This window comes from Diaphorina citri, unplaced genomic scaffold, assembly GCF_000475195.1.
Source record: "Diaphorina citri unplaced genomic scaffold, Diaci psyllid genome assembly version 1.1 scaffold43, whole genome shotgun sequence".
NCBI lineage: Eukaryota > Metazoa > Arthropoda > Insecta > Hemiptera > Psyllidae > Diaphorina > Diaphorina citri.
This window is the reverse complement of record NW_007377480.1, coordinates 443,062-455,766: the sequence shown is the minus strand read 5'-3', so window position 1 is coordinate 455,766 and position 12,705 is coordinate 443,062. Positions and strand designations below refer to the sequence as shown.

Here is a 12,705-nt window from a genome sequence, read left to right as displayed (position 1 = left end):
TCGCGGATTTGGCGATTTTGTTCGCGGATTTTGCGATTATGTTCGCGGATTTGGCAATTATGTTCGCGGATTCGCGTCCCGAATCGACATTTTCGATATTTGGCAAGCCTATTTAATTTGATATATAGGTCGACCAGGTTTGGATAAGTCCTTCTATAGGGACAGACAGACAGACGACACCGAAGCGAACACAATAGTCCGTCCCTTATACCTTTTTATTACTATTGTAATAATAAAGGAAGGACGGACTAAAAACCTTCACAGCCAGCCTAGTTAGTTCAGTGAAGCGCGTTTGCCTTGTAAGCGCTAGGTCGCGATTCTGTTCCTACCCGTGGCGGATTTTATCCTTAACAGATAAGATTCGTTCTCGGAACGTCTGCCATGGCAATCTCCTGTCCCGTCTTCCTTCCCCCTTATCTTTTGGGACGATATGTTTTTTAACTCCACAGTAATGAAGTGACATTAAACAAACCCCTTTGATTAGTAATACGATATGAAGACCGATCATCAATAATGCACTCCAAAAATATAAAATTTGACTTAGGTACGGATTCATGTACTATGTAGGTACCAGTGAACATACTCTGTAAAACGCGCTAAGCTCCACAACGTTCCAAAAAAATTGAAAAAATCCCGATGGATGGGGGTAGTGGTATGTGCCCGAGATAAACCAGGAAGAAAAACCTCAACCTCATTATCTCAGTTTGAACTTTTTGGCACTTAGCACATTATTGATGATCGGTCTTCATATTATATTTATTGGAGCAGCAGGAATAGATACTAAACGTCTAAATACTAAAATAAAACAAGAGTATCTATTAATTTTTGTATCATATTTACCATAATTTATTGTATTAAAAAAATTATAACATTTAAATTTCTACAGAAAAAAAATAAGACTAGATAAAATAAAATATACCTATAAAGACAAATAAAAACATTGATTAAAATTAAATAATAGAAATGAAAACATACTATTAATTTTTGTATCATATTTACCATAATTTATTGTATTAAAAAAATTATAACATTTAAATTTCTACAGAAAAAAAAATAAGACTAGATAAAATAAAATATACCTATAAAGACAAATAAAAACATTGATTAAAATTAAATAATAGAAATGAAAACATATTTAACAATAGGCAATGGGCGATAACGTAAGAGTGAGAAGAGGTGGGTGGGGGCAAGCAGCAATGAAAATAGTAATAGTTATACCTAGGCATCAAATATTAGGGGTGGGGCAGTTGAAATCTTTTCACTGACATCTCGTTTATTTAGTACAAGCAGATTAGTGTGTTATGCCTGCAGGGTGATTGTTTTTCAATTCTGTGCCCAAGGGTAAGACTTTGTTTACCTAAATAATTAACTGCGAAATGAGTACCTAAATAATTTTGTGCTGAGTACGGCAAGCAGCAATGAAAATAATAATAGTTATACCTAGGCGTCAAATATTGGGGGTGGGGCAGTTGAAATCTTTTCACTGACATCTCGTTTATTTAGTACAAGCAGATTAGTGTGTTATGCCTTCAGGGTGATTATTTTTCAATTCTGTGCCCAAGGGTAAGACTTTGTTTACCTAAATAATTAACTGCGAAATGAGTACCTAAATAATTTTGTGCTGAGTACGAAGTAGGCGGTGAATCAGAAAAATACAAATGTTTCTCAGCAGGTCCCTGGGCACTAGAATGTGGTATAGACGTGAATACAATCCGTGGAAAAATAGAAAAGGAAAACGAAGAAATGAAATCATATTTATCTAGAGTGTTGTGGTGTGTTTATAGGAACATAGAGTACAAGGGAGTATGTCCAAACATGTGGGTGGTATAATCTAACATTTTAAATTCATTTCAGTAGAGTACTTTTTATGGAATAGCGCGAATCATGATAAGAGTATACAGTGTACACATACAGTCACATAGCAAGACTGTGAAGTGTTTTTAGCAGTATACAGTACTGTAAAAAGGTTGAAGCAAGCCATAACCCAACCTAATCTCATAATGTCCCCAAGAAATGTCTCAATACACACACCACAACAAATTTACACAATTATTTAAAAGAACATTAACAAAAGGAAATTATAAAAATGTACAGTTTAAAGTCAAATATACTACAGTAATGAAAAAACAAGGATACATTCTTTTAACAAAATTTCAATAATAACTTTAAAATACATCACAAAATTACGAAATTAATAAATAATAACTTGAATCAAACACGACTAAAGAACGGTTAGATAGAATACCTAGTAAAATAATAAAACAAGGAAAAATAATAGTCTGAAAAACAGCGAGTAATACACTTTGATACATTTTACAAGAATAATGGAAAAAGAAACAGTTCAACTTTCTGAATCTAAATATCTGGCCCTTGACTTTGTACAATGTACAATGTTAAATTCAATACTCACTCAATCCCACTTCAAGCTCTAAAAATGTTTACCTTAAATAAAATGTTTACCCACTCACAATACCGTTTCATGTTCGGTGCCTTAAAATTATAGCCATTACGTTTTCAAATGGGGAGGGGCCTACATAATAAACCTGAAAAAAAAAAAAATGTTAGGAAAGAAAACTGAAAACTGTTACCAATAAGGAAAAATATATCAGTAATATCAGAAAAAGTTTTTACCTGAAAAGATAAAACCTTGAAATTATTAAAGGTCAATTAGGTACTATTAATCATTGATAGGGTATCCCATTTTCACACTTTATTACCTTCTTTTTTCTCATATTTAAATACGTTCTAGGTACATGGCTGACATGCTTCATTTATTTTGTACCTAATTGGTAATTGACCACCCTTTCCATAAAAAATCTAAGTTGATAATTTGAATTCTACAACTAGGTAAAGAAAAAATAAAATAAATTGTTAGATAAAACGATTTGTTACAAGGCTTTTAGGATTGTGACGAGTGGTATGAAAATGATTGGTCTAGCGGTTTAACTATAAAATTCGACCAGCCAGTGTACCCACTAAAGCCTAGCTAGATATTTTAAGTGTGCAGGAATCACCAGGTGGTAAAAAAATAAAATCTTGGAAGTATTCACAGCAAAGTTGGTTTTCCATAACAGTTCAGGCCACAATGCAATTAAAATATTCTTATTCATGATTAATTCAGCTTGATATTTGCATTCAATTTCGCTTTAAAGTTGTTTTGTTTAGGATAATGTCATACGAGCTAAATGAATAAAACTGTTCAGTCGGTATATCAATTTATAGGGTAGGGTTTCTTTTCCACTTGGTGATATTGTTTTATGTGCAAATATTTTAGAAATAGGTACATGTGATACATAGTTGGAAGTCAATAAATTATTCAGATTTGTTTTAGAAGAAAAAATAACACACAAAAAGGAATCATAAAATCGTACAAAAAGAAAAGAGCTTGTTGGAATTGATACAAAAATGTTTTAAAATATTAATGAATATCTAAATTTATTAATTTCAAAAAGAAAACCCCTAATTTTCTTCTTAGTATTTTATTTAGTAAAAAATACGTAATAAAATGATTTTATATTATTATATTTTTAACTTTATATGTAATATTTAGGTATATATTTTTTTAAAACAGTACGAATAGGAATAAAAAAAAATCTGTCAAAATCTAAGAATTTGTACAGTAAAACATTTCCTAATGAAAAATTACAAACGAGAATTTACTCCACAAAGTTGACTATAGCAAGTTTTTAGCGAAGTTTCCATTAAGTGAATTATTTATTTGAACCCAAGGTCAAAAGTTTGGGTAGGGGTTGTACTGTTGTTTAATTCAGTTTTCAGCTTTCACTTGCGGCGTCTGCTAGTTTCAACTTGAATAAATTCTCCCTAATAAGATTAATTTTGAATAGGACTTATTCATTTAAGAAGCGTTGAAACTACATAAGTAAGACCCATGTCACCGAAAGTCGTGCTAGTGAATGGACAAACAGGTCTAACGCTCCTCATTTGAATAATAATGGGTCAAGTTTTAAAACCCATGTCACCGAAAGTCGTGCTAGTGAATGGACAAACAGGTCTAACGCTCCTCATTTGAATAATAATGGGTCAAGTTTTAAAATTTCCAAGTGGGTGGCGCGTCAGAAAAAGATTTCAGCAATAATAAAGAATCGAGTGATCGCCACTTTATTTCCCATGGGGTGGGGGTCACTTTGAAGTTACGTAAGGAAAGCGTGGAATAGTAAAACTTGGCCATAAATATAACAAAGTTGAACACATAATATAATATTGAATAATAACAAATTAATATAATAATCATAACTTTTATAACACACACGCACACAGTAACAATATGAAAAGAACTAGGTGTTTCAAATCTATTCAGGTAATTTGATAATAATCATAACTTTTATAACACACACGCACACAGTAACAATATGAAAAGAACTAGGTGTTTCAAATCTATTCAGGTAATTTGAAGTCTAAACTCAAATAATTTACTTTAGATGATAACAGTAAAACCTGAAGTCAGACAAATATACCCAAAAATATTAATTTTTCGAGATAATTTTTAATAAGGAAATTTCCATTAAGGAAATATCAAATTCAAGAAAAAAAAAAGTACAGGTTTCACCATACATTACAAATAATACAATAAATATGATTAATACAATTGGTATACTAATGTAGTAGAGTTAATTCATAAATAAATAAGTAGGTATGTACACCTACCTAGAATTTAATCATTCTTCTTAAGCAACCGGTAAACAGACCAAGGCACCATACATTGCCCAGCAATATAAAACAATGTTGACAAGCAATGTGTGTCTTGCAGAGCGTAGTTAATTCATAAATAAATAAGTAGGTATGTACACCTACCTAGAATTTAATCATTCTTCTTAAGCAACCGGTAAACAGACCAAGGCACTTAAGCAACCGGTAAACAGACCAAGGCAACATACATTGCCCAGCAATATAAAACAATGTTGACAAGCAATGTGTGTCTTGCAGAGCGTATGTCAATAAAAGCAACATAGCTCAATAATAGATAATATTGTTAGCAACACAATGGTGTTTTTTTTTTTTCAATGGTGTCAACTCGGTAGTATAACAGATGCTTTTCGGAACATTCTTTAAAATCTAAAATAATCACTAAGCTTGTTCTAAGAGGCCTTGAACATACGAGTATCAGTATACACAAATGTCATTCAGAAATGAAACCAGTGGGTGGGGAGAACAAAAAAGAAACAGAAATTGGAACACAAACTAGAATTTTTTACAAACAAGTTTTACTGGATCATCTTTTGTCATTTGAAGTTCAAGGATTAAAATTCCAAAGTATTAATTACTTTTTAAAATCTAAAATAATCACTAAGCTTGTTCTAAGAGGCCTTGAACATACGAGTATACACAAATGTCATTCAGAAATGAAACTAGTGGGTGGGGAGAACAAAAAAGAAACAGAAATTGGAAACTAGAATTTTTTACAAACAAGTTTTACTGGATCATCTTTTGTCATTTGAAGTTCAAGGATTAAAATTCCAAAGTATTAATTACTTGAACTTTTTATCTAATAGATTTTGTAACCAGTCCAAAGTCTATGGACATACTAGAAACTTATTTTGGAATGAAAGTTTCCAAAGAACAAAACTAAAGACAAAGTTATTAACAAGGAAACATAACAAATAAATAATAACAAAGGGAACCATCGAATTAGTGGCATTGTATAAAATTTCACGAATTTTTGCTGTATTGAACTTGCCTCTGATATGAACTTTCCGAAAATTTATCGAGGTGGTCAATAAAGATAAAGTATGAAAATATAAAAGTCAACCGTTTGTATGACTTTGATTCAATGTTCAATAAGAACGATGTTTATATACTGAGCCAAATGAAATTCCGACCACCTAGAAATTTTGTTCTAGATGTAATGTACGTACATGCTAGTTGGTTATTAGATAGGAAAGTCAACCGTTTGTATGACTTTGATTCAATGTTCAATAAGAACGATGTTTATATTTACCTAAGGGTTAAAAGTCAAAATAATTTTCGTAAGAAAATTTTCAACATAATATGAAGGAATAGAGGCAGAGGATAGTGAAAAACCTAAGGGTTAAAAGTCAAAATAATTTTCGTAAGAAAATTTTCAACATAATATGAAGGAATAGAGGCAGAGGATAGTGAAAAAGTGAATCACATTATTGTTGAACTTATTGTACCTTACTGTCGAAAAAAGAGGTTTAGATCCAATAACTGTAATAAACGAAGAAAAGTTCAAAGATAGAACATGGTGGAGAGGCTTTGTTCACAGTCGACCCATTTCTGGAAGATTTGATGATGACTGTCGATTGGAATTTGGCACCATCTGAGTTTGAGTATTTCCTGACATTTCGTCTGTACCTACTTATACAAGTACTTACTGTACTTTCCATGTCCATAAGTAGGCATGGTACCTATCTCATTGTGTTGGAAGAATAGGGGGTTAAACCTTGTGGACACCCTGAAATAATATCGGGGTTCTTATACAAGTACTTACTGTACTTTCCACGTCCATAAGTAGGCATGGTACCTATCTCATTGTGTTGGAAGAATAGGGGGTTAAACCTTGTGGACACCCTGAAATAATATCGGGGTTCTTCCCATATCAAGCGTGCCAGAAGCCCGCGAACGTCCAGAGTTCGAAGCGGACGAATATATTAACACGAAACATAGTTTCAGAGTTTTCGGAATTTTCCTTTCAACTTTTCTCCCATTCGACGCGACGTCTGTGATTCACTCTTTCAGGCCGTGGTTATGAACAGGGCCATCGTCGGCCTTTTTGCGTGTAAAGTTGGCGGGAAATTCGAATTTTTGATTTTTTTTTCCGCAACGAGGATTTACAAATTAGAAACATAGGGTAAAAAATGAAATTATACTGATAAATAAACAATAAGATTTAACAAGCAGAGAAAATAAATGATTTCAAATAACAGGTAAAAACATAGAAATAGGCAGTGACTATTCATGCGTACAAATATTGGTAGCAGAGCGCCATGGTTACCGAATAACTGATTAACTGACCAATCCAAGTAGATCCCGCTAAATATTATAACGCCACTTGTAGTCACTGTCCATGTAAAAAATAACAACAAAGCAAAGCAATCCTGAGATCAAAATCCATACACTGTAGACTTTTGCGGTATCAAAACACTGGGGAAACAACCGCCTTAAATACAATCCAAGGAGTACTCCTAGTTTGTAAATTCCCTTGACTTCCTTACTATTTACAATTGAAGGAGTATGCTTTAAAAAGGCATTTGAAATATAAAGCAGTTTTCAAGAGTTCTAAGGATTTGGCTCCTTGGAAATAAAAACCATGCTCCTTAAATGAGTCAATGGTGCATCTTAGAATATTACAAAGTCTTGAAATTTAAGGCGGATTTTTCCAGTGAAGGAGCACACACAATTTTCTTTAAAGTTCCTTTTTCTTTCGAAAATACCGATGTAAAAATCCTTCCATATAGAGCAATCTGTTTTGTTCATGGCTCATACAGGATATGATCAATGGTGCATCTTAGAATATTACAAAGTCTTGAAATTTAAGGCGAATTTTTCCAGTGAGGGAGCACACACAATTTTCCTTAAAGTTCCTTTTTCTTTCGAAAATACCGATGTAAAAATCCTTCCATATAGAGCAATCTGTTTTGTTCATGGCTCATACAGGATATGTATTCACTATTAAAATTTATATAATACGAGTTTCTTACAGGGTGGCTCATAAGTCTGGAACCAGAAGATGTTTGTTTGATGTAAGTTTAACGACACTATATAACTGCTAAGGTTTTTAGTCACACAAGAAGATAAAAGGCTCTCAAAACCCAAGTAGTCTAAAATCATTGGAGATTTCTTTAAATTGGTCGCTGCTCTAATGAAAAGGGAAAATATGATAACCTGAAAAACCTCTTTGTTCAATACTTTATCTTGCGATATATTTATTGAAAACTAGCTGTTTCACTCAGGTTTCGCCATAGTTTTGGAATAACATTACTTTGATAGTTCATTATTGAAAAAATCTCAATCTCAACCTGTTTTTTTTTACAAATAGAAAAAGGTATTTTAGGTCATTTTTGGTTTTCCGGATAGTTTCAGCCTACAGCCATGCACAAGTTACTCGACAGATTCCAGACATATGTCCCACCCTGTTAACTATAATAATTATTACGTGTATGATTCTAAATGAATAAATCTTTGGATTCTAGTAGTAGTCTAATGTGAAAACGCATTGCGAGCGTCTGGAAAGTTAGGGCAGGGGAAGATGGATAGAAAACGTGAAGAAAACCTTCGGATGAAATAGAAGTGAGAAAAAATTGAGACCAGCCTGATGATATATGAGACTTGAGTAGATTTTAGATTTTCATAAACGGCGAGACAAGTTTCAAAATTTCGAGACGAGAAATCTAGTTTGTCTTGCCTTATACACTTGAAAATAAAATTTACTCAAATTAATAACAGAAATCGTAAAAAAAAAAGAAAAAAAAAGTGGGGGAGTCTTCAGATATCCACTCAAAATGTATCTCAATTGCACCCAGAAATATTGAACGGAATGCCAGAAGCTTATTTCAAGAAAAAAGTTCCCTTCACACATTCTACATACTCCTCGCACACGAAAAAGGACCGTATTTTTTTTCTACGCGAGGAGTAAAAAATGCAAGCTTTAGAGAAATCCTTCATGGAATAGGCCCCAGGTCTCATTTTCTCACCTCTTCTTTGGGTATACAATCTTTAACACACTGACTTGAAATCAACTAACATACTGCCTTGATATCGAGGCATTCGAGGAACATCGCCGATCTTCGCTCTATGGGGTAGAAAATGTCCCCCTAGGGGAAGTGCGCCGGTATGGTTCCTCTTAAGTAGTTCCAAACCCGTACACCTCCAGTACTCGGATCTCGAAGTCACCCCCGACACACAGGGGCGGATTATTAAACGTTGAACACTTGTCTGTTTTCCCGTAGCGGATGTTTTCGTCCATCCAAATCGCCTGACCTTCCCTGAATATGGAGAAGAGAAAGAAATTAATGTGAGTCATCTTATGGGTAAATTATAGAAATCATCTTATCGGTAAACTACCTTTATTTGCCATGCCACACGGATTCCGCAACAGTACTGTTACAAAAAGAAAAAAAAACGCCCATCCTCCTTTTCTAAAAAGTCAAACCGGTCTGATTGGAAATCCAAGGGATCGTCCCACTTATCCAAGTTTCCCAATTGTATTTATTACAATATTACAAATGAAGGGGATACGATTTTTCCTCCGTTTATCCAGGTTTGAATTTAGACGATTTCCACTTAAGGCCCGTTTCTACTTGTCGTTCGGAAAAAAATCGTGTCGTGTTTTGTGGGAAAACTCTCATTTAAATTACATTTCCTACGGATATTCGGGAAAAATCGGATGAAATAAACGACAAATGGAAACGGGCCACGACAAATCGAATCCCTGGCCTGGACCACAGGAGCATTATAAATATTGACATTCTAGTCACTTCCTTATTAGAATCAATTGAGCCGAGAATGGGATGTACATGCTCTCACATAGGAGTGAGGATTATGTCGTCTACTTTCATGATCATGATTGGGACTTGCTCAGTGGAGGAGCAACCGTGGGGAGATTGGGTGGAATGAGAAAGCTGGTTCGGAATGAAAGGAAATTCGACTGTGTGAAGGTGTGTCCACACATAATCGACTCCGTCGATCGATCGAAGACGTCGACTGAGACCGTACACTGCCTGTACAATATAGATTCACCTCGTTGATCGGCGGGTTCGACTATGTGTGGACTCTGTGGACACAACTTCAAGGACAAATGTTTGTGACAAATGGCAATGGAGCAGTTGCAAATGGGTAAAAATTATTAATAAATGGTCGATTCCTACGTAAAAAGTTGTGAAAAATCCAAGTCTGAGGTCAAAACTCCGAAAAAATAATCGTACAACGTCGAAAATTCAATTTTCATTTTCCATTCTAATGAAAGAATTCAAAGATGTGTGTAGTGTATATAACATGTCCTAGTATGTTGGCACACTCTAATAAATAAAAATAAATAAATAAAAGATGTGTGATGTCAGACTTCAGGCAGTTGCCTCGCTAGGTAGCGCCAATATGCAAGCACGCTGGCGGAGGAGCAGGAAGAAATGCGCAGAAACGTATGCCCTATATCTCCCTATAATTTGGAACATCCACCACGCCGTCAATCCCCTATTAATTGACGCAGGGGCCCCAGTCGCATTCTCACGGGGGCCGAAAATGTATATGAACTACTGCCCCCTTCCACAATAAAAACTTCGGCACTGACGGGACCTAAATGACATTGATATCTGTTTTGTCTCTCACTGCAATTGCATTATTTGCATTTAGCACAACACATGCAGTATCTTCCTTCTCAAATGAAATAGGTATTAATTATGTTTGCCATACGAATGCATTTTGTTTATCAACACTGTCTGCCTATTTGTCTCTCAGTATCTCGATGTTAAATGTCTACGTGTGTCGACTTCCTTAGCAATCTGATAATGCCCGCACACATACTTACTATTGGCAATACCTAACTGTGAAATATTGATAGTGTTTGGGCAGTATTAGGGCTTATTTTATGTATTTTACTCCATATGCTTCTCAGATGTAAATAACTTAACTCCGTACACAAAAAGCTCGCTCTGAAGCTTAGGTGTGGGGGCAAAGGACAAACAGCCCTAAAGGACGGGTTGGGCTTCTACGATGTCCGAGTAAACAAATGAGGTTTTTTTAAACTTTTGTAAAAATTATTAATACTACTTTGTCTTAACCGACAGTATAAGTAAGGTATCTCGTAACACCAACCACAGTGGTGTAGTGGCTAGCGCGGTGGACTTCGGATCTGGAAGTTGGTGGTTCGAATCCAAGTCAAGTTGTAAAATTCATCAAGGTACATATGTGTACTAAGTGAGGAACGACAATTGTGTCAAACATTAAAGCAACGATTCACAAACTTTTTTTTCTATCAGTTTCAAGTGTTTAGTCTTTTTTAAAAAATCTGCAAGGGAGCCATGCGGTCCCCTGGAAATCCTTTGCAGCTCCCACTTTGGGAATTGCTGCATTAAAGTATGCTTAACACAGTTCGCGAGTCTATGCTTTTAATGAGTGACGGGCTTTAATCTTCAGACCGTCTAGCGTCTGAGAGAAAAAAAATCCTTGATATTCTAAGTACTCACCCGCCACCTATGGTGATCATTTTCTGGTCGGCCGCCATGAACAGTTCGTTGGCGTGCGACACCTGGGTCTCCTGTTCGACTCCCACCCACGGATACTTGGCTCGCTCCGGATACAGAGAGAACAGGAACGTCTCCCCCGTACCAAAGTACGCGGTTCGATTCCCGCGCTCGTCCTTCTGATTCCGCTCGCCCCATTTGGTCGAACAGTAAGCGCCGAATACCTGGGGAAGAAAATTGGAGAGAATAAAAAAATCGGGCCGAAATTATTTTCTTTAATCTTTCTATCCATCTTTGGACATTTTTCAAACCTCCCTCGGTAGTGTAGTGGTAAACCTGCCTCGGTGGTGTAGTGGTCAAGACGCTTACCTGGTAAACAGGAGGGCGTGGGTGCAATGTCAGCCGAGGTATAGTATTTTGCACGGGAGACTTTTATTGGAATAAAAACTGATTTCACGGGTTAGTATTGGTATAAGTACGGCCATCGGCATCGACTATATTTCAGCCCAATGCCACTACGACCTCGTTAGATCTTTTGTGATTTCACATGTTAATTCTTGAGCAGCTAGAAGTTGAACACCTTGTATGTAAGCATAGTCTTACGGTAAGACTATGCTTACATACAGGGTGTTCAACCTCAAACTGCCCAGGGAGATCACAAAAGATCTAACCACAGGTAGCAGTGACGTAGGCCTGGAATATAAGACTCTCACCTCGTTATTGGTAGTCTTGATCATGAGAAGCGTGGGCTCATGCTGTTCAACCCGGTAGTAGAAAGTGGTCAGACTACAACCATGCTCCTCGGTAGTGTACAGGAGCACTGGCTGATACATGGTAATACGGACTGGGAGCCAAGACCATAGCGTGAAGAGCTGCAAATGTTCCAGCGAAGGGAATAAAGATTAGAGAGGGAAACGAGGGAAAACAAAATATTAAACAGGAATAAAATCAGATTAAAGAAAGAGACCTTAACACATTCACTGTTATATCAACACGATCAATGCCATCCATAGTAAATGAGAAGGTTTGCCTCATTTTCTTCAGGGCAAATACTAAAGAGAAAAGAGTCTTTTTTTACATGGTAAAAGTCCCCTAAAATAGCATTGAACGTGTTTACTCTGAAAGTTGAAAAAAGACCTTAATTTTAACAGACAGAAGAAAGTAAAAAGACCAAAGAAATTTCACAAGAAACCACAAGGTAGACGAAAAGTTCAAAGTCCAAATATTATTGCAAGAAAAAGATGACCACAATAAAGAAAGAAGAAAAAAAGATTAGTGTTTCACCGCCGTTTTTATTTCGTAGCAATTAAACAGCTGCTACATTAGACGCATGTGGTCTGTGTCGTAGCACGCCTATCCCGTAGTATGTCTCTCATCAGATGGGCGAGTTCAAACTCTTCAGTGGTGTATAATCTATTGTTTATCTAGCGCTGTGGACTTCTGATCTGGCAGTTGGTGGTTCAAGTTCAAGTTGTCATAACATCTATCGATGGGAATAAAATTGACAATCATTATAGATTTTGACGGAAAGGAACCTGGGACCTCCCGA

At 35.6% G+C, this 12,705-nt stretch overlaps 1 protein-coding gene and 2 long non-coding RNA genes across 3 annotated transcripts; all 3 read right to left on the bottom strand.

Annotated features, from left to right (window-relative positions):
- Positions 1-975: 975 nt before the first annotated feature.
- On the bottom strand, positions 976-3,441 carry LOC113469546. The gene is made up of 2 exons (XR_003392919.1): positions 1,441-3,441; positions 976-1,218 (listed from the first exon to the last, which is right to left on the bottom strand). It is a non-coding gene; the product is annotated as an uncharacterized LOC113469546 (long non-coding RNA).
- Positions 3,442-5,895: 2,454 nt separating this feature from the next.
- Positions 5,896-6,715, bottom strand: LOC113469543. The gene is made up of 3 exons (XR_003392916.1): positions 6,538-6,715; positions 6,040-6,421; positions 5,896-5,956 (listed from the first exon to the last, which is right to left on the bottom strand). It is a non-coding gene; the product is annotated as an uncharacterized LOC113469543 (long non-coding RNA).
- A 966-nt stretch (positions 6,716-7,681) lies between these two features.
- On the bottom strand, positions 7,682-12,167 carry LOC103514440 (TBC1 domain family member 24-like). The gene is made up of 4 exons (XM_008479317.3): positions 12,132-12,167; positions 11,870-12,028; positions 11,160-11,380; positions 7,682-8,963 (listed from the first exon to the last, which is right to left on the bottom strand). Exons 1-4 carry the CDS (start codon positions 12,165-12,167, stop codon positions 8,822-8,824), a joined length of 558 nt encoding a protein of 185 aa, XP_008477539.1. The 3' UTR covers positions 7,682-8,821.
- Between the last annotated feature and the right edge of the window lie 538 nt (positions 12,168-12,705).